We start from the raw sequence: 20,865 nt of genomic DNA, 5'->3' as shown, positions 1-20,865 counted from the left end.
TCGTCTCCCTTCTCTTTCCCAACATCAGGGTCTTTTCCAGGGAGTCTTCTCTTCTCATGAGGTGGCCAAAGTATTGGAGCCTCAGCTTCACGATCTGTCTTTCCAGTGAGCACTCAGGGCTGATTTCCTTAAGAATGGAGAGGTTTGATCTTCTTGCAGTCCATGGGACTCTCAAGAGTCTCCTCCAGCACCATAATTCAAAAGCATCAATTCTTCGGTGATCAGCCTTCTTTATGGTCCAGCTCTCACTTCCATACATCACTACTGGGAAAACCATAGCTTTTACTATACGGACCTTTGTTGGCAAGGTGATGCCTCTACTTTTTAAGATGCTGTCTAGGTTTGTCATTGCTTTTATCCCAAGAAGCAGGCGTCTTTTAATTTCGTGACTGCTGTCACCATCTGCAGTGATCATGGAGCCCAAGAGATTAAAATCTCTCACTGCCTCCATTTCTTCCCCTTCTATTTGCCAGGAGGTGATGGGCCCAGTGGCCATGATCTTCGTTTTTTTGATGTAGAGCTTCAGACCATATTTTGCGCTCTCCTCTTTCACCCTCAATAAAAGGTTCTTTAATTCCTCCTCACTTTCTGCCATCAAGGTTGTGTCATCTGCATATCTGAGGTTGTTGATATTTCGTCCGGCAATCTTAATTCCGGAGGACTGCAAAGGCGAAACGCTTCAGGCGGCAGCGAAGCCAAGGTTTCGTGAGTCCTTGATATGTTTTAAGCAACCAAGAAAGCAGGAAAGGGACAAGGGAGAGGACGTTGCCAAGCAGGGCATAGGAGAATGACCTCCGGTCAGCATGAAGTTAAGGAAGTGGTTGCCAGCCTCTTGCAGCCTCCCAACCCTTGACAGGCTGCTGCAACCGCCTTGGCCGACCTGCATGCATTTTAAACTACAACTCCCATCAGCCCCCGCCAGCACAGCCCGCCTGCCTAGTCTTTTCAAGGCTGGAATCAGCCTACTGTTGTTATCTCGGGGTCTCAGTATGGGCCAAGCTAGCAGAAAGCAATAGAAGTCTTTAGAAAATTAGCTGTCCGTTTTGTCGTACGTACTATTAAAAACGCACGCGCACACACTGCCGAAGTTTTCCAGTGATCCTGAATTCCAGCACCTTCCGTTTCTGGCTTGTGTTGATTTAATGTTTTATTGGAATCTTGCATGGTTGCAGTTTTGATTGTTGTGAACTGCTTTGGTACTCACTGATTTGAATAAATGGTTACTTGGTTACACCTCCGATTTGATTTTTAATCATACGCTTGTTTTACTTGGATGGATGCTTAATGCAGAATAAAAGCCAGGAGCCACCCCCTGAGGCAATGTTGGGCGCCTCATCAGATCACTTCGGAGGCAAGGGTTTTTTTGTTTGTTTTTTGTTTAGTTAGAAGATGATGCTCCCACACCCGCCTTGCGCAAAAATAAATAAAGCGGGGAAGGAAGTTTTGAGGTGGGTATGTTGCTAAAGCATCTGGAAAAGGGCACAGTCTCCTGGCAGGATTGCCATATTTCAATAAGTAAAAACTAGGACACCCCATGTTGAGGGTTTTTTTTTTAATACAAAAACCCGAGATTTTTTGATTGACGAGCTAATATCCAGGACAAAGCGCCGCCTTTTAGGAAATTCACCCCAGTACGTCAATTCCGCCTTTGAAATCCCGTTGATGTCCGGGATAATCCGGTCGTATGGCAGCCCGTAAGAGGGAGGTACGGCTTGGAGGGAGCAACGTTTATTATTGTGGGGGCGAGATGCACGAATTTCAGTCCTTTATTCCGTCTTCTCTTGCGCTGAGTGAGCTTTGCCATATATGCCACCAATGAGGAAGCCGACGGAGCCCGCCCCATCCCCGAGCTGCTGCTGCTGCCGCTTCCTCATTTGCTTGCAGCCAACCAGCCTCGGTGCTGCTAATAGGACTCAGATCAGCAGGCTCGCAAAGCTGGTCAGCTGGTCATGTGACCAGTAGAAAGCAGAAGCCTCTCCTGAGCCTTCGTCCTTGCGCCTGGTGTGGTCGTCTATGCTCAAGTGTGGCTCGCAGTCGTGCATGGTAAGCGCCGGATTTGACCGGGAGTCGTTGTCTGGAGGCTTGGAGAGGTGAATGTTTTGCTGGGGCTCCCCGGCTGGGAGACAGGGAAGCTGAGCGGGGGGGGAGGTTACCGGGATTCCCCGTTTCTCTTGAGAATGAAATGTCTCTCTTCTCTGCGATCAGAATCTTGCCTCCAGAACGTGACAAGGAACAACACAAAGTGTGAACAGCCAATAATACCGTAGTTATTCTCCCCCCCCCCCTCAAGTCAATGCATCGCTTTGCCTTTAGCAAAGTTCTTAACTGCATTTTGGGAAAGATCCGGCCAGGCAGCCTTCCCCAACATAGCGCCCGCCAGATGAACTCCTATTATTTGCAGCCAGCAGGGTCCTCCGAACATCTGGAGGACCAGGTTGGGAAAGGCTGCTGTAAGATCTCATGAAGTGACATCTGAAATACAGGCTGACTTCTGCATCCTCTTGACCCACCTAGAATAGTAATAGCCAGGTAGAGTGTGTGTGTGTGTGTGTGTGTGTTTGTGTTTGTGTATGTTTCAAACTATTGTTGTTGTTTAGTCGTTTAGTCGTGTCCGACTCTTCGTGACCCCATGGACCAGAGCACGCCAGGCACTTCTGTCCTCCACTGCCTCCCGCAGTTTGATCAAACTCATGCTGGTAGCTTCAAGAACACCATCCAACCATCTCATTCTCTGTCGTCCCCTTCTCCTTGTGCCCTCCATCTTTCCCAACATCAGGGTCTTTTCGAGGGAGTCTTCTCTTCTCATTTGGTGGCCCAAGTATTGGAGCCTCAGCTTCATGATCTGTCCTTCCAGTGAGCACTCAGGGCTGATTTCCTTCAGTATGGAGAGGTTTGATCTTCTTGCAGTCCATGGGACTCTCAAGAGTCTCCTCCAGCACCATAATTCAAAAGCATCAATTCTTCGGCGATCAGCCTTCTTTAAGGTCCAGCTCTCACTTCCATACATCATTATAGTTGTGTAATAGTTTGTTGCCTGTACTCTAAACTTCTTCTCTGTTGTTCCAGAAGGCAGGGCTAGTAAATTTCAGCTAAACCTTGGGAGCTGACTGCCTTCACAGGGGAAAGGGGTAGATGCTCTGTCACTGGAGATAACTCTGTGAGGGCTGTTGCTGTAGTTGTTTCTTGCGCTGCAGATCCTGCATTGAGCAGTGGCTGATTGGAATACATGAATCCTCCTGCTCTGTAATTCCACCTACGGTAATTGCGCCACACCAGCCACTCCCATCATTCCTGACCATTAGCCGTGCTGGCTGGGCCTGATGGGTGTTGTAGTCCGAACTCTCTGGAGGACATCAGGTTGGAAAGTCTGTTCCACACTCTAGAAAGGCTCCACTTCTCCACCTGGCTACCACTAGTGAAATATCAACTAGCTGATGTTTAGCAGTAGATGGTTTTGCATTTACACTGCTATGTTTTAAGCACAACCCTTGCTCCTCAGCAGCTAAGAGATTTTAAAAAAGCTGCACAAGCTCCAAGTGTTGATCTTCTTTAAAATGAATTTTATCTGCATGGTGCCTCCATTATGATGGAACATAATAATAACAACTCATTCCATGAGTAGTGATTCTCAAGGTCATTTCTTATCTTACGCTGGATCTGATCTTTGGGGCTGGCATAGATGTGATCATGCTCCCCGCTGTGAAAGTGCCATGGTCTGATCACTACGCTTTAAAAGCCAAGATTGACTTCCCGCTCCTCCCCGGCTCGGGTGGCGAGCCTATTTGGGCTCGTCCGCAAAAACTGATGGATCCTGATAGATTCCAACAAGCCTTGCGGAACCCTGCTCCTCCTGGCGACTCATTAGATGACCTTGTTGAGGACTGGAGTAACCGGCTTTTGGCAGCCATTGATGAGATCGCGCCTAAGCGCCCTCTGCGACCCCGTCGAAACCGGGCCCCTTGGTTTACTGAGGAGCTCCGGAAAATGAAGCGGGATCTCAGACGGCTAGAGCGAGTATGGCGACGGACTCGTGATGGAGCCTCAAGAACATCTTATAGGACGCTTATGAAAGCCTATGAGATGGCTATGAAAGCTGCTAAGAAATCTTACTTTGCAGCTTCTATTGCATCCGCTAGCTCTCGCCCGGCACAACTTTTTAGAATAATTAGGTCAATAACGTCCTTAGGAGGACAACCAAATTTAAGCACAAATTCGACCCACAGCTGTGAGGCATTCGCGAGCTTTTTTGCGGAGAAAGTCCTGTTGCTCCGCCGTGACCTCCCTGCCAATTTAGATACAGTGACTGAACTGGAGGCCCCTCGACTGACTTCAGGTCCAGTGTTGGACCATTTCGATCGGATACTCCCTACTGATGTGGATAGATTCCTCCAAGTTGGTAGGCCCACCACCTGCCTCCTTGATCCGTGCCCGTCTTGGCTGATTAGGGAGTGTCCAGATGTTGCGCGGACCCCCCTGGTTGAAATTATCAATTTGTCCCTTGACACGGGGACATTCCCAGGGGAACTGAAGGAAGCAGTGGTGCGTCCACTCTTAAAGAAAGCTTCATTAGATCCCTTAGACCTATCCAATTACCGCCCAGTTTCAAATCTTCCATACCTGGGTAAGGTAATTGAGAGAGCGGTTGCTGAACAGCTTGGTAGGTTTCTGGAGGAAACATCGGCATTAGATCCATTTCAGTCCGGTTTCCATCCTGGTTTTGGGACGGAGACTGCTCTGGTTGCCCTAACAGATGATATCCGTAGACAACTGGATCGAGGCGGGTCAGGACTGCTGATCCTTTTAGATTTGTCAGCAGCCTTTGACATGGTCGATCATGATCTTCTGGACCATCGCCTTGCAGACGTGGGGATACAGGGCATAGCCCGTAACTGGTTGTGCTCTTTTATCTCTGGTCGGGGACAGAGGGTGGCACTAGGGAGGGAAATGTCGTCACGCCACTCCTTGGTGTGTGGAGTGCCGCAGGGCGCAATTCTCTCCCCAATGCTTTTTAACATCTTTATGCGCCCCCTTGCCCAGATTAGCCGGAGCTTTGGGCTGGGCTGTCATCAATATGCTGATGACACTCAGCTCTATCTACTGATGGATGGCCACACCAACTCGACCCCTTACACACTGACCAGATGCTTGGAAGCTGTGGCTGGATGGTTTCGTGGGAGCCGATTGAAACTAAATCCTTCGAAGACAGAGGTCCTATGGCTAGGTCGGGATAGCATGGGGATGAGGGACCAACTCCCTTCTCTTGCGGGGGCCCAATTAGTGCCATTGCCTTCCGTTAAGAGTTTGGGTGTAATCCTTGACGCCTCCCTTTCCATGGAGGCGCAAGTCACAGCAACAGCCAAGGCGACATTTTTCCACCTTCGCCGCATCAAGCAGTTGGTCCCTTACCTTTCCCGCCCCGACCTGGCCACAGTGATCCATGCGACAGTCATCTCCAGGCTTGACTACTGTAACTCGCTCTACGCGGGGCTGCCCTTGAAGCTGTCCCAGAAACTCCAGCGGGTACAGAATGCTGCAGCGAGGCTCCTCACAGCGTCTCTGCCATGGGAGCATATTCATCCAGTGCTTTTCAAGCTGCACTGGCTCCCGGTGGAGTACAGGGTCAGATTTAAGGTGCTGCTTTTGACCTTTAAAGCCCTTCACGGCCTAGGACCCTCGTACCTACGGGACCGCCTCGCCTGGTATGCCCCACGGAGAGCCTCAAGGTCCATAAATAACAACACCCTAGTGGTCCCAGGCCCTAAGGAAGTTAGATTGGCTTCAACCAGAGCCAGGGCCTTTTCAGCACTGGCCCCAACTTGGTGGAACGCTCTGTCTCATGAGACCAGGGCCCTGCAGGATCTGATCTCTTTCCGCAGGGCCTGTAAGACAGAGTTGTTCCGCCTGGCCTTTGGATTGGAGCCAATTTGATTCCCTCCGCCCCCTTTTTCTTTTTTCTTTTCCTTCTCCTGCAATGAGGCTCCATTTTAATATTTTAATGTTCCATTATTTTAATGTTGTATTTTATTTTTGTTTTTAAGTTGTAATCACTCATCTTGTTTTTATTATTGCTTGTAAGCCGCTCTGAGCCCGGCCTTGGCTGGGGAGGGCGGGGTATAAATAAAAAATTATTATTATTATTATTATTATCTGAGTACAGAGTTTATTATCCAAAGGATAACAGGGACATTCTTTTTATTCAGGAGTAACCTCATGACTCCTTGGCCACCCCCAGTTTTTTTACCTTTGACATTGTCTACTCTTTAGAGTTGTTGAGTTTACCTGGATCATATGTCAGAGTGGTTGAGTAGTCTAAGTGATAGTCCGATCCCTTTCAGGATTAAACATTTCTCATAATTTTGCCTGCAAATGCAATGAATTTGAAACTGAAATTATAATCAGGATCAGGCCAACTACACAAGAAATCCAGGGAGTTATTTGCACTGAAGCAGCTTGAGATCAAAGAAGTTACCCCCAGGATCCTTTGCAGATAATTCTGGGAGTGCATCTCTGGGCTTTTTCAGATGTGGCTGCTTGGGGCAGAAAATATCTTAGGCTGGCAAGGAATGGACTCTCTTTTGGAGTTCTTGCAATAAGAGGGGCAAAACTCTGAACTAAAAAAAACAAGAAAAGGAGATAATTTTCATCTGTTTTATCTGTTTAACATGGATCATCGAAGCTGATATGAGGAATGTTGCTAATTGTTCAGATTTGATCATGAAATAACCCGGGACTTTTTAGAGTTTCATAAAGAGGGCAAGTTTTCCTTATCATTTCCATATTTGCAAGACCGCTGTGGTCTCATTCATGGGGACTGGGCTGGTTGGGGATGATCAAATAGGCAGGAGCCATGTAATTGACTTGCTAGGAATGTAAAACAAGCTATGTATCTTCCCAACTGCTCCACTGTGCTGGCTCTGCCCCTCCTGAGAAAGGCGGTGGTTGAAACTCCATGAAGCTCAGGCATATCTGCATTCTAGGTGACCACCTGGCTGTGTAGCAGCCATTGTAACAGCTGGGGGAGCTACTGCAACAGCTCTGGGATAGAAACTGCACAGCACCCTGTTCTTTCTGCTGCCAAGCATAATAGGGTTATGGCAGCATAGATGATACTACACGACAGCTAGGCCATATGGCATCACACAACATTACACCGGAAAACTTGAACATCAGGAAACAGTTTCTGTCTCAGTAGCTGTTGCGCCAGTTTATCTAATTTTCTGAAACTTGGGCGTTCCATCCTGAACCCACTAGCTGCTACTGCTCCCCAATACTGTCAGATATTATCTGCATGTGTTACTTCCCGCTACACCCTTCTCTGAAGGCTCAGTGGTAGGTCATGTGCTTGCAGGCAGAAGTTTGTCTAACTTTCAGTAACTGGGGCAGGTCATGCCTAGATATCCCTAAACTGCAAGCTACAAACTAGACACTATGCAAGGAGGGACTACAGCTGCATCCTGCCTTTCTTTAACCTCTAATCCTCCCATGGATGTTTACAAACCTGTTTGGCCTTGAGACCAAGGCTGCTTGTCAATATATGCTTTGGCCTTGTGCTGTGGTTTCAATCTTTGGAATGACTTTAGCGCTTCAGGAGTAGTAGGACCGGAAGGCGGCTCATATTTATTTGATGGCATATATGATGATGAACTGCTGGGCTGGAACCTATGAAGCTGCCTCACACCAGGTCTGGCCAATGCTCCATCTAGTGCTGTATTGTCTACATTGATTAGCAGCAGCGATCTAGGATTTCAGACAAGGAATCTTTCACAACTCTGCCTGAAGATGCTGGGGGTTTGAACAAGAGGCCTTCTGAATGCAAGGCAAATGATCTTCCACTCAGCTATATCCTCCAAGGGCTATGCAGATCGGAAAGGCAGGGGATCTAGATAATATCTGATAGCACAGGAGAGCATTGTGCTGGTGGTAGCTAGAGGCTCTTGGATGGAATGAGAGCACTTTGAGTCATGTGTTGTACTATAAAGTTTGGAACATGTTGGACAACTGATTGTACTGTTCAAGTAGGTGTGTCTTCAGATAATTACACCTTTGCTTAATAGACTGAGGTGTGCACAAGTGCTTTGTTCTCCTTCACTTATCCCTTCGTGATCCATCTCAGTGGAATGTAGTTTCGTGTTCCATCCTACACCTGGAAACTAGGGTTATCATCTTTGGAAATGAGCCAAGATCTCAAATCACAATCTGAGGCAGTTCAAGATTTCAGCTTGTTCGAAATAGGTCTGCCATCATTTACCGGTTTAGACATGACAGTAAGCCATGGTTAACTGGAGACTTGCTCATTTCACTGAAGCATGCTGTGAAGCAAAAAGCGAAGAGGGTTGTGGAGTGGGGTTGCTGTTACCTTCAATAACCTTCTTATTGAAAACTACTATTATTTGCTCTCACTCTGCAGCATTGATTTATTGATCGGTAGTCATGAAGCTCATAGCGTCTGTACTGCTTGCGGCCTTAGTCATCACCTCCCTGGCCCTGGAGAATGGGCTCATGAGGACGCCTCCAATGGGGTGGCTTGCATGGGAACGATTCCGTTGCAATATTGATTGCAAGACTGATCCACAGAACTGCATCAGGTAAGTGGAAGAGCCTTGGAAGCTCTGCAGCTTAAACATGTGCGGCAGGGGCAAGGGAGGGGAGGAGTGAAGTCCCCTTGCATTTCACACAAAGCTGGATCTGTTTTGCAGGAAGGATGCCTCGAGGAAGGCCCATTTTACTTTCCGTCCATCTCTATTTTATGCTGCCATCTGAATACCCACTAGCTGTGCTCCACTTTTCAACTTTACATTAAAAAACAAACAAACTGGTGGTAGGCTTGATGAATTCTGACGGGCCTGTCAAGGAGGGGGTCGCTTTCCCAAGTCCTCCCTCCAAGCTACTAATCACTCACAGGCACCGAACGGGTTATTAGGCCTTATTGACATCTTCTCTGGCACCAGCTACAGAACATCAAACAATAGTCTCATCTATGACATGTTCTCTCCTCCCCTCGGCAGGTTAATTTGAATATTTATAGGGGCTGGGGAATCCTGGCAGCCAGCCAGCCCCATCACCTGCTCCCACTTGGGGGACTAATTCTCACCACCTGCCTGAGGGGCCCCACCCAGCGATACCTGCTTACAGAATCCCTACTTCATGACAGGGCCCACAGGCCGGGCACATTTCCCCTGCCATCATCTCTGCTGTGTTCAATGTGGAGAAATAAAAGGGCAGCGAGTTTATGTTTTACATTGGGAGGGATGTTTGCTGAGTGGAGTTTACTTCTGTGTAAACATTAGAAGGATCTTGATCATGAGGAAGAGCACTGATGGATAATACAACATTATGTTCAAGTGCTTGCTAAGAAATCTTGTTTATTTGAATAAAGATTTAATACTGTGTAATGTATTCTGACGTTGGCATTGTAACACACATTTATTTGTAATGCACATTGTGTTTGATGTGGGAAGTTTTTGTCTGGTCTGGACAAAGTCAGTTTAACTGTTGCTTGAGGCCTGAACTGGCATCTGTATGTTCAAATTCTCGGTATGCTAAAGAAGGAGAGAAGGAATATATAACTCACTTGCTAGGTGAAACTTTAGACTTTTCAGTGAGACGGTGTCTGGTACGAAAGCCAGAGGGAAGATATCCAGGGCACAACAAGACAAACCCACAGAAAAGGGTTGGAAAAAGAGGATTCCAGCACGGCCTTCAGTTATTGTGTATGACAGGCACAACTGAGGTGGAGAAGATAAAAGGACAATCAGGCTAAAGCTGTCTTAGATTAACATTAATAGCTGAATAGAAGCAGTTGGTATTTAAAGTGGCAGCAACAAGTTGACAAAGCATATGCTCATTTAGAGAAACAATCCTATATTTAAATCACCAGAGAAGCTTGGGGACTTAATCTTGTAATAAATAAACATAAACAGCTTTGTTAAACTTAACATTTGTATATGACTGTCTTTGTACCGTGCCTGTACAGTGGTACCTCTGGTTAAGTACTTAATTCATTCCAGAGGTCCGTTCTTAACCTGAAACTGTTCTTAACCTGAAGCACCACTTTAGCTAATGGGGCCTCCTGCTGCCGCTGCGCCACCGGAGCACGATTTCTGTTCTCATCCTGAAGCAAAGTTCTTAACCCAAGGTACTATTTCTGGGTTATCAGAGTCTGTAACCTGAAGTGTTTGTAACCTGAAGCGTATGTAAGTGTTCAGAGGGAGAAAAGGAGACTGAATAGTGGCAGTGGCATGGGTTTAGGAGAACCATTGGAGAGGGAGTTTTGTTATTGTACATTAAGTACGTAAAATAAAATATGAAATGCAATACAAAACTTCCATTTTAATTTGTTGTACAGTGGTGCCTCGCAAGATGAAATTAATTCGTTCCGCGAGTTTTTTTGCCTTGCGATTTTTTCGTCTTGCGAAGCACGGTTTTGGAAAAGTTTTGGAAAAGCTTCAAAAATCACCAAAGTCTTCAAAAACCTCAAAAAAGGCTACCACACCGCGTACTATGAGTTGCTCCTCGAAGTCAAGTCGCAACTGTATTAACGGTTTTAAGAAAAAGGAAACAAACTTGCAAGACGTTTCCGTCTTGCGAAGCAAGCCCATAGGGAAAATCGTCTTGCGAAGCAACTCAAAAAACCAAAAACCCTTTCGTCTTGCGAGTTTTCCGTCTTGCGAGGTACCACTGTACAGCTGTGGAAGCTCTCATGGGCAAAGCTTGCCACCTGTTGGTGAAAATAGGCAACTGCATGCTTGCCTTGGTTGTACAGCCCTGCGTGGGTGCTCTCTTCCGTGTTGTTCCCTGTGGCCACAAATAGTTCAGGGTCACTTGGATGTTGTTTTTAACTCGCTTTTCTCTTTGTGGGGCAGTGAAAAACTCTTCATGGAGATGGCGGATCGCCTGGCAGCAGACGGCTGGAGGGAGCTGGGCTATGTGTATGTCAATATAGACGATTGCTGGATGGCAAAACAGCGAGATTCAACAGGGCAGCTGATTCCAGATCCTGAGAGGTTCCCTAGTGGCATCAAAGCCTTAGCAGATTACGTGAGTGATCCATAACTCCTGATGGTGAAGCAAGATCCGGGGCGTCTCCCATCCATGGTTTTTAAGAATGTATTTTGTGCTTTTATATATTGATTTGATTCTGTGAATCGTTCCGAGACCTGCGGATATAGGGCGGTATAGAAATTCAATCAGTCAATCAACAAGAATCCCCTTCTAGCCATCAGTAGTGAGGACTAAAAAACTTGTGAAATCACGAGTCCCCAAAGCAACCAGGTCCTCTTCCTTCAGTGGCTTCAGCTTGCTTATTCAGAGTAGCCTGCAGAACATTCCCTCCAGTTCAAAAGCAGCTTTCATTTAATTCTAGCATCCTTGATCTCCCGGGCCCTCCTGGATTGTGGCAAGAAAGGTAATAACAACAGTTGCTTGGGCCATCATCCCTAAACCTAGACATGTGGAGAAGCAGAATATGAACCAGGCAGCCGTTGGATTCAGGGGGCAGAGTTGCCCATCATCATCATCATCATCATCATCATCATCATCATCATTTTATTATTTATACCCTGCCCATCTGGCTGGGTTGCCCCAGCCATTCTGGGCAGTTTTCAGAACGTATAAAAAACATAAGCATCAACCATTAAAAACTTCCCAATACAGGGTTGCCTTTAGATGTCTTCTAAAACTTGTGTCGTTCTTTATCTCCTTGACATCTGAAGGGAGGGGGATCCACAGGGAGGTGCTGTCCAAATCACAAATATTTGCTGTTAGTTGTATCCAGTTCACACCTGGCTCATGCTTGCCTTTCTGCAGTCATGGGAATGCATATAGTTAAACTGTGGAACACACTCCCACAAGAGGCAGCGACCGTCCCTAACTTGGATGGTTATCAATGGTTGCTAGCCATGATGGCTGTATTCTCCCTCTGTGGTTGGAGGCAGTAATACCAGTTTCTGGAAACCACAGGGCAGGAGAGTTGGCCACGGTTGACCAGGCATCTGGCTGGCCACAGTGAGAACACAGTGTTGGACTAGATGGGCCATTGGCGTGATCTAGCAAGCACTTCTTTTGTTCTGATGCTCATTTCTGAGCTACGCTGAGCGTAGGAGAAAAGTCCTGTGCGAAACAGCCCCAAAGCATGTACTGGATGTCGGAATCTCCATTCGACCGAGCTGATAAGGCTCATCTTCGGAATCGCCTCCCGACGATTAATTGACGACCTGATCCTTTGATAAGGCCTTAGGCATGTCGTCCCAGCAGAGTTCCCAAAACAGCATGCGGAAGAGACAAGAGGTTTGGGCTACATTGCTATGCTTTATTTTCTAGCTACGCAGAGAGCAAAGAAATATACATCCTCTCCCTGTGAGAGCAGAGAGCAACTGAACAAAGGAACAAAGGAAACAGGAAACCACTAACGTCACATCCTGTCTCCCTTTCCCGTGAGACTGCAATGTCTCTGGAATGTAAACAGAGTCCTGTGACTCCCAGCAGCTGCTCAGTGAGAAACAGAAACTAGCACTGGATATGGGTCCCATAAGCTCTGAACATGGGCTGCGAGTGAGAGATGGGGAAATTATGAGGAATTTTCTCCATATTAGCTCTATTCCAGAGTGAGCGGTACCAAGCATCCACTGTAAGCTTTTGGGTGGTTTTTCATTGAGTTGTAATAACTTTCTGCTGCCAAGATCCTATATGAGGCCAATTATTTTGACATTGGTATCATCAAAAATATTCAGTAACATTAATTTTGGACAATAAACAATTGTTTCTTTACAAATAGTTCTGTCAAAATCGAATTCCAAAAATCTTGCACTAACTGCCATTCAGTCCACCATAAATGATAATATGTACCAAGTTTATTGCAAGCCCTCCAAAGAATTTTCTGATGCGGAAATAAAACATTTTTGACATTTGCAAAGAAGTCCTATACCATCTGTGTAATAATATTAAGGCGTTTTCCCTAAGAAAACTGGAAACAGGTTTTAAGGGCCGAATCTGATTTTACAAGTATTTTATCATTCCCACACTGATCATGTAGCTATGTTAACTAATGATATTTTTAATCATAGTTAAACACACTCCAGAGTATCCCCTAACCTCCAAATTACAAATCTGGTATTCCATTTTTCTGTTATCAAAATGGAAGTGTCATAGTGGCAGAAAGTATGCGAGGGTAGAGAGTCTTTGTGCTGACCACCTCCATTGCAAGGATCCTTCAGAAGGGAGTTGCTGCCAGGAACATTATGTGCAGGTGTATTTTGATGCATTGAATAGAATGATAGTTCATGAGTCATGGCAGAGGGGAGAGCATGTGTACAAATTCAGCTGGTATTTGTTTGTTTTGTTGCTTTTTAAAAATGCTGTTAATATTATTTTATAGACATGAACGCTGTAGTACCTTGTGAATCCTATAATATGATTTTTAATTAATAAATACAAATTGGACTATAATTGGATATTTTTATTTTACTTTATTATTTTTTAATTCAAGTATTATGATTGGATATTTAATTGGATGTTTTTATTGGAAAATCAATAAAAATGATTCTTTAAAAAAAGAATCCTATAATATGATTTTTGGTGTAACACTGATGTTTAGCTTTTTTTTTAGTTGTTTTGTTAATAGAGGGTAATTGCTTTATTTGTGATTTGCGATGGTTTTGCTGATGATTTGTTAAGTATTTTATGCAATTTATGCTGTATTTCATTGTGATGTTTCATTATGTAATTTTTATCTTTTGTTTGTAAGCCGCTTTGGGATTTATTTGAGTGAAAAGCGGGGTAGAAATAGAATAAAAGTAAATAAATAAAAATGGGGAAAGACACTCAAGCATGGCAACACACCAGCTGCTTTGACTGGTCGACGTTACAGTTTGTCCATGGGAGTCCCCGTCCATCTTTCAAGTTCTTCTTTCTTTTTGTAGGTGCATGCCCGGGGGCTGAAGCTCGGCATCTACGGTGACTTAGGCACCCATACTTGTGAAGGGTATCCCGGCACAACGCTGGACCGGGTTGAACAAGATGCCTTGACATTTGCCCAGTGGGGAGTGGATATGCTGAAGCTGGATGGCTGCTATTCTTCAGCATATCAGCAGGCTACAGGTAAGGACTGAGGCTTCCTCATTGCCTCTGTTCGCTTTATCCTGCCCCCTTCAGTGCTCCATCTCCATCCTGCCTGGGCCTAGGCTGACCCCGGCTGCTTGATCTTGATCTTGCTGATAAAAAAATTATTTGAATCCGCTTTTGATGTGTGTGTTTCTCAGATACAGTGGTATCTCGGGTTACATACGCTTCAGGTTACATACGCTTCAGGTTACAGACTCCACTAACCCAGAAATAGTACCTTGGGTTAAGAACTTTGCTTCAGGATGAGAACAGAAATCATGCAGCGGCAGCGCGGCAGCAGCAGGAGGCCCCATTAGCTAAAGTGGTGCTTCAGGTTAAGAACAGTTTCAGGTTAAGAACGGACCTCCAGAACGTATTAAGTTTTTAACCCGAGGTACCACTGTGTGTGTATGTTAGTTACACAAGGTGTCATTCATTATTATTATTTTTTAAATCTGGTTTAAGAGGAAATCTGAATTTAATACAATCGTGTTATAAGGGTGCTATCTAAATCATTGTCAGGGTAGACTCATTTAAATCATTGAACAAGTTTATTGATTTCAGTGGGTCTGCTCTGTCACTAACACTGGATATCATGTTATGTCTAGATATTCTTTTTAAACCAGAATCATGGCCATCTTTAAAAACATGCTAACTGAAAGGCATTTTTTTTTTCATTTAAAAAATGGAGTGGGGGGGGGAAATAACTTGATTTCTGAGTTATATATATAAAACACACAATATGCCTCATGTTGTGTTTTTTATTGTGGGGTTTCAATTGGATCCAAGTAATCACAAGGGCAAGAATACAGGAGACGGCATTGTGTACCTCACCAGAATTATCCTTGGAACCCAAATAGATTTTCTTGTTTTCCAGTTTCCATGCCTGCCCCCTTGCAACTTGCTCAGTTTTCAAATTATGAATATTCTTTATCCCTAAAAGGTTATCCTAGAATGTCCAGTGCTCTGAACGCAACAGGCCGCCCAATTGCCTATTCCTGTAGCTGGCCAGCCTATCAAGGGGGACTTCCGCCCAAGGTGAGGCCTTGCTGAAGAGGCTTTGGGGCTGAGGTCACCTCCTCGGTCCTTTAAAGCATGTTCAGAATTTTGACAATTTGGGTGGAGTGAGCAGGGATCTACAAATCTATGCCCACCACTGGCCGCCAATCAAATGCTTCTTAAGCTGATAAGAGACAGGCAAGACTTCCAGTCTGACCTTGTGCTACACTTTTGTAAGCACTCTGGAAACAGCTCAGCTGACAAGGAGCAAGACCTCAGTCCTCCCTGACTCATCATTCCATATCCACAAAGGCAACCATAGGGGCGAGGGGAGGGGTAGAATAAAAAGCCTCCAGGACAACATCTATGATAGTTTATGTCTCCTTCAAGATCAGGATAGGTTATTTTGATTCCCCCTATATTATCCTCACAATAACCTTGTGAGGTAAATTAAGCTGGTAGTTGATGACTAGCTGAAGATCCTCCAGTAGGCTTCATGGCTGACCAGGGATTAGTAACTGACCTAAGTCCAACACGCACACTGCTTTTTATTTTATTTTTACAGTGTAAATTAGCCAAAAAGTGGTTTCTCTTTGAGTGGTTTTGTCTAAGCGGAGTACACTAACTAGAACAGTGTTTCCCAAACTTGGGTCTCAAGCTGTTTTTGGACTACAATTCCCATCAGCCCTGACCACTGCTCCTGCTAGTTAGGAATGATGGGAGTTGTAGTCCAACCACAGCTGGAGATGCAAGTTTGAGAAACATTGAGCTATTAGGGAAAAGAAAAGGAGGACATTATCTGCCAATGTGAGCTTCCCATGGGCTTCTTGTTGGCCGTGTGGGACACAGAGTGCTGGACTAGTTAGTTGGCCAGTTGAAAAAAGCATGGCTGGATCATCTATTGGCACCATTTCTGTCTGTTGATAATCCTAGTTTGCAGCACCTGTTTTGGGATACTGCTTCAGGGTGCAATATTACTATTTGTGGTCAGTTTCCCCATACTTTTTGTGCTGGCTGGGGCTTATGGGAATTGTAGTCCAAAACATCTGGAGGGCACCAGGTTGGAGTGACCTAGACATGGTGATGTTGACCAGAGGAGATTAACATTGAAGCTAGAAGAGAGATGGTCTCAGAATTTCTAACACTAGAAAAACTGCACCTCGCCCTCTGTTTCTCCAAGGGGTAAAGTGTACAGCTCTATTGGTAAATAACTCATTTCACATCTTTTTTCCAGGTGAACTACACACTCCTGGCAAGCATATGTAATCTCTGGCGAAACTATGGTGATATACAAGACTCTTGGGAGAGTGTCCTCTCCATAGTGGATTGGTTCTCAGCCAATCAGGATGTACTTCAGCCAGTGTCTGGCCCTGGCCATTGGAACGACCCAGACATGGTAATGCTGAATCGAGGAGCTTAACATGAAAGCTAGGAGAGAGGGAGAGAGACTATCTCAGGATTTCTAAAGTTAGAAAGATGCAGCAGAGACTCTTGTTGGCAGGAATTCCTCTGCTCTCAACATCTTGCGTAGAAGGGCTGAAGCCTGTAAGTTAAGTGATTTAGCTGGCTTTTGTGTTTCTTTTTGGGAATCCTTCAGTCTACTGCAATCCCCATCCTTCTACCCTGGGTTGTTTATAGCCTTCCCTTCTGTGACCTCTAAATGTTTTGCAAATAAACATATGTTGCATCATTTATTCTGTAAGGTGTGGAGAGTCAAAGAGTTCCGCATGACACAGAACTTCCCTCCCCCAAGAAATCTCTCATCTTCATGCAAACATACAGATTTTTTGGCTTCTGAAATGTTTACCAGTCTCCACCCGTTTTCAGGTTTTTTCTTTCGAGCCTTCAAAATTTACAGTAAACTGTGAGGTTCCCTGGATGCTGTGCATGGCAGCCATTTCTGATCTTGTGCGCTTGGTCGCTGAAAATATATCTTAGAACATCTTTAGAAACATGTCCAATTGGTGATGTGCATATAGTCCAGTGGCATGTGGTCATTGGACTAAGGGAACTATGCTAGTCCCCTAAATGTTCGCCTGATGCCTCCTTCCCAAAGCCCAGGAAGCTTCTGCCTGGCTTAGGGAGGCGTGTTGCCCATGTGTACAACATCAGGACTTCACAACATCACACACATGGCATCAACCCTCCATGTCCCTCGCAAGCTAGCACCTCTGGCCCTAACTGTTCCCCTATGAAAAATTTCACTGCATGCCACTGATATAGTCCTAGTGGCCTGTGCATGCAGCGCCTGGACTAGATTTACCTTTTAAAACAACATTTCTCAGAACATGCTGTACAGAGGTGCTGCTGAGAGAGACTAATATTTCACACCCTCCAATTCAAAGCAAATTGTATTGTGATTTTAAACCAGATATTTATAGATTTTAATGCAGGTTTGATGACTGGAAAAAAGAAACACGTCTGCCCAATCACAGTGAAGTGAACTAGCTTTTCTGATTTCTGTTCGGTGAACTGGAGCAATGTTCTTCAACCTCGGGTCCCAAGATGGTGTTGGACTACAACTCCCATCATCCCTGACCATTGTCTAAGCTGGCTGAGGATGATGGAAGTTGTAGGCCAGCAGCATCCCAGGAAGCAAAGTTGACAAATACTGAACTAGAGCCTTCTCTGAATCAAGCCATCACCTCCTTTTACTTTCATCCTTCACTTCAATCTCATCCTTAGTTTCAACCTCCTTCTTTGTCCTGCAGCTAATCATTGGAAACTTCGGCCTCAGCTATGAACAGTCCCGCTCCCAAATGGCCTTATGGACTGTCATGGCTGCTCCCCTTTTCATGTCCGCGGACCTCCGCACCATTTCTGAGCAAGCACGAGAAATTCTACAGAACAAACTGATGATCAAAATTAACCAAGATCCCCTGGGAATTCAAGGACGCAGAATCCTTCAGGTAGGGAAGGACTGGATCCTGTAGCTCAATAGATAAGCATAGCCTGTAAACCTTTGGAGCTGGGAGTGATGTCTTCTGCTTTTTGATCTGAGGGGGAGTGGTAACTTGAGCCAAATGTGGGTAGTTCATTTTATATCCTGACTTTCTTCCAAGGCATATAATCTTAAAGGGTGCAGTTAGACTCTTGTGCACTTTTTTCTGCAGCGTATTTACAGAAGTAGACCTACAATTTAGACCTTACTGAGCACTGTTTGCTATTGGTAGCACTGTTTGCTATAGGTAACAATATCCCCCGTTTCCAGCCACTTAACAATTTGCAGTGTTCACTCCCTGGTATCTCTAGGGAGAGCTAGGGTAGATTTCTGTCTGAAACACTGCCAGTCTGTGTAGATAATACTGAGGCAGATGGACCAATGGCCTGACCCAGTATAAGGCAGCTTCCTCAATTCCTTGTGTGTCCCAGAGGAGTGTTCCCGTTATTGGCACGTAACTTCAATCTGCTGTTTGTAGGAGAAATCCCGCATAGAGGTGTTCCTGCGCCCCCTTTCCCAGTCAGCCAACGCTCTGGTTTTCTTTAGTCGGAGGACAGACATGCCGTATCGCTACACCACGTCCCTCACCCACTTCAATTTTACCCAGAATGCTGTGTATGAGGTAAGAAAGAGACAAGGCTTATCAGTATCTTGGAGTAGTCCCTATCCTTGCACACCAGCAGGGCTGCTTCCTGTCCTGTGTAGAGGGAGGAATTAAGCCTTTGGGGTGCAGACTCCACACACATCATCTTCAAGAACCTGTATGTTAATGGTGTGTCTCAAAGAGTCTCTGCATTACCATGGAGAAATCTCTCTCTCAGCCTTCCAACCTTGAGGCCCCTCCCTCTAGCATTCATCTTCCCCTTGCCTACCTTGGATTAGGCCTGGTGGATAGACACAACAGAGCAGCAATGTAATAAGTGCTTTGAATAGAGTCACACTGGTGTTGCTTCTCTGCATGGCCCACAGATTTGTGATTTGGCCATGCAAATGTTTGTCTTTTGTGTTTGGGGCAGATAGTCGAGTTAAAATTAGCATGGAGCTCTTTACCCATGGTGCATTTGCCCCACAGAGCAGCCTCTACCACAATTTACATTTTTTAAAGGTCACCATATCCTTGTTGCTTCTTTTACCAGTGAGCTGTGCATTTGCAGCAGTATCAAGAATACTACTGCACAGCAAGCTATAATGCAAACCAGAAACTCGCCATCAGAGTTTGTTTGAGGTGGAGGGGTGGCACAAAAGAATGAGATGGGGAATTAAGTTTTCTATCATTTTAAAATCCATCTTGTAGATTGCTTTAGCACTTTTCCATTTGTCTGCTATCATGGCTGTGAAATAGCAACTGTATCTGGTATGTTCAAAGCAATGTATCCATGTTTGTTCATTTATCTGTATACGTATAATATACATCCCTACAGTTAACTATGTCCTGTCACAATGATTCCTTCTGTTTCAGGCACAGGATGTGTACAGTGGTCAAATTATCACTGGCTTGAAGGCTGCCGATAACTTCACAGTGGTCATTAACCCCTCCGGAGTAGTCATGTGGTTTGTCTACCCAACAACATACCTAGGCCAGCCGTCCAGCTTTGTGAAGCAGCTGCCTGAAGCCAGGAAGTTCCATCCTTCTGCCATGTGATGCCAAAAGGCCAATCGCTAGCTGCTACGATTTCTCAGCAAGTCAGGCCAGGTGCAAAAGTGTTTCACCTTGTATTGCTGATGGCACCTCAAAGTGGGGCAGGTGGGTGGGGTCAGAAGGGGGATTTTACACATGCAGTGTAAAAACTGAGACAATGCACCAATTACCTCCAAGGTGCTACTGCCTGATTCTATAGATCCACTTGGAAGTTAAGTCTTAACTTGCACCACAGAGTTGCAGCCTTAACGGTAGCCAAATGCTTTGAAATCATTGGAAATTTAAGTTTAGATCACCTTAAAACAGTATATGGAAATTTAAGATATTCATGTCAGTGAAAACTAACTTGCCTGGAATTTTCCAAAATTGGTCTGAAAAAATCTAATTAAGCTTCAAATTAACCATTTTCTTCTTTCTTTTCTCCTCCATGCTGCAAGTATTTTACCTGTTGTAGTATCTGAGGCAGTTAGGTTTCATAGTGGAGCACATGGAGAGACACCCAAACACTCTTATCTATATCCAAGACCTACTAGAACCCACAACAGCAATTCACATCTTTGAATGTATAGTTGTAGACACCACTCTTATGATCCTTTCTGCATGCTGAGAGTACCAATTGTGAAAGCTAGCATTTCAGGTCACAGGGATCTAGTTAGTCTTTTCCTTGACATGCTAGCATCTCAGCAAGGCAACTTATGGAAACAGTCAAAATAGGCTTGCATGCATTCAGGAAGGATGTATCACGTTGCTGAACAGTTTTGGGTTTTAGGAATATCAGTGCCCTTCTATTTCAGACAACAGATCCATCTGGTTCAACTTCCTGGAAGCAAAGGCAACACACCTCTTCTGTCCCCCCCCCAACCTGTTATTCAAAGGCTATTCTTGGGCTAAAGGCAACCTCACCTATTACAAAATTGTTATAGGAAACACGCATATATATGGATTAACATTAATTGTACACACAGATGTTCATGCAAGTCTTTTATGACTTTAAATCAGGGTTGTTGTTTTTTTAAAAAACAAGCAGTATATAAATTTTGTGAAATAAAATAAAGACTTGTTTTATAATCTCAGCCTGTTTTAACTTCTTAGGCTAAAATGAACTATAACATTTTTTAAAGTTTTCATTTCATTTACTTTGTGAGCCACCCAATTTTTTTTCTTATGGGGTGGTTATTTATTCAATACG

At 44.9% G+C, this 20,865-nt stretch overlaps 1 protein-coding gene across 1 annotated transcript; it reads left to right on the top strand.

Moving 5' to 3' along the window:
- Positions 1-1,965: 1,965 nt before the first annotated feature.
- Positions 1,966-20,744, top strand: NAGA (alpha-N-acetylgalactosaminidase). Its single transcript, XM_081209547.1, has 9 exons — positions 1,966-2,043; positions 8,408-8,585; positions 10,863-11,037; positions 13,917-14,094; positions 15,041-15,135; positions 16,331-16,492; positions 17,808-18,005; positions 18,516-18,659; positions 19,497-20,744. The coding sequence occupies exons 2-9, from the start codon at positions 8,431-8,433 to the stop codon at positions 19,677-19,679; spliced, it is 1,290 nt and encodes a 429-aa protein (XP_081065673.1). The 5' UTR covers positions 1,966-2,043; positions 8,408-8,430; the 3' UTR covers positions 19,680-20,744.
- The last annotated feature ends 121 nt before the right edge of the window (positions 20,745-20,865 follow it).

The sequence above is a fragment of the Podarcis bocagei genome, assembly GCF_964188305.1.
Source record: "Podarcis bocagei genome assembly, chromosome: 10".
NCBI classification, from domain to species: Eukaryota; Metazoa; Chordata; class Lepidosauria; order Squamata; family Lacertidae; genus Podarcis; species Podarcis bocagei.
This window is presented reverse-complemented; position numbering and strand designations above follow the sequence as displayed.

Coding starts and splice junctions, on each gene's coding strand:
- NAGA (XM_081209547.1), top strand. CDS start 8,431: ATGAAGCTCATAGCGTCTGTACTGCTTGCGGCCTTAGTCATCACCTCC. Junction 11,038..13,916: donor TCAAAGCCTTAGCAGATTAC/GTGAGTGATCCA, acceptor TTCTTTTTGTAG/GTGCATGCCCGGGGGCTGAA. Junction 18,006..18,515: donor AAGGACGCAGAATCCTTCAG/GTAGGGAAGGAC, acceptor TGCTGTTTGTAG/GAGAAATCCCGCATAGAGGT.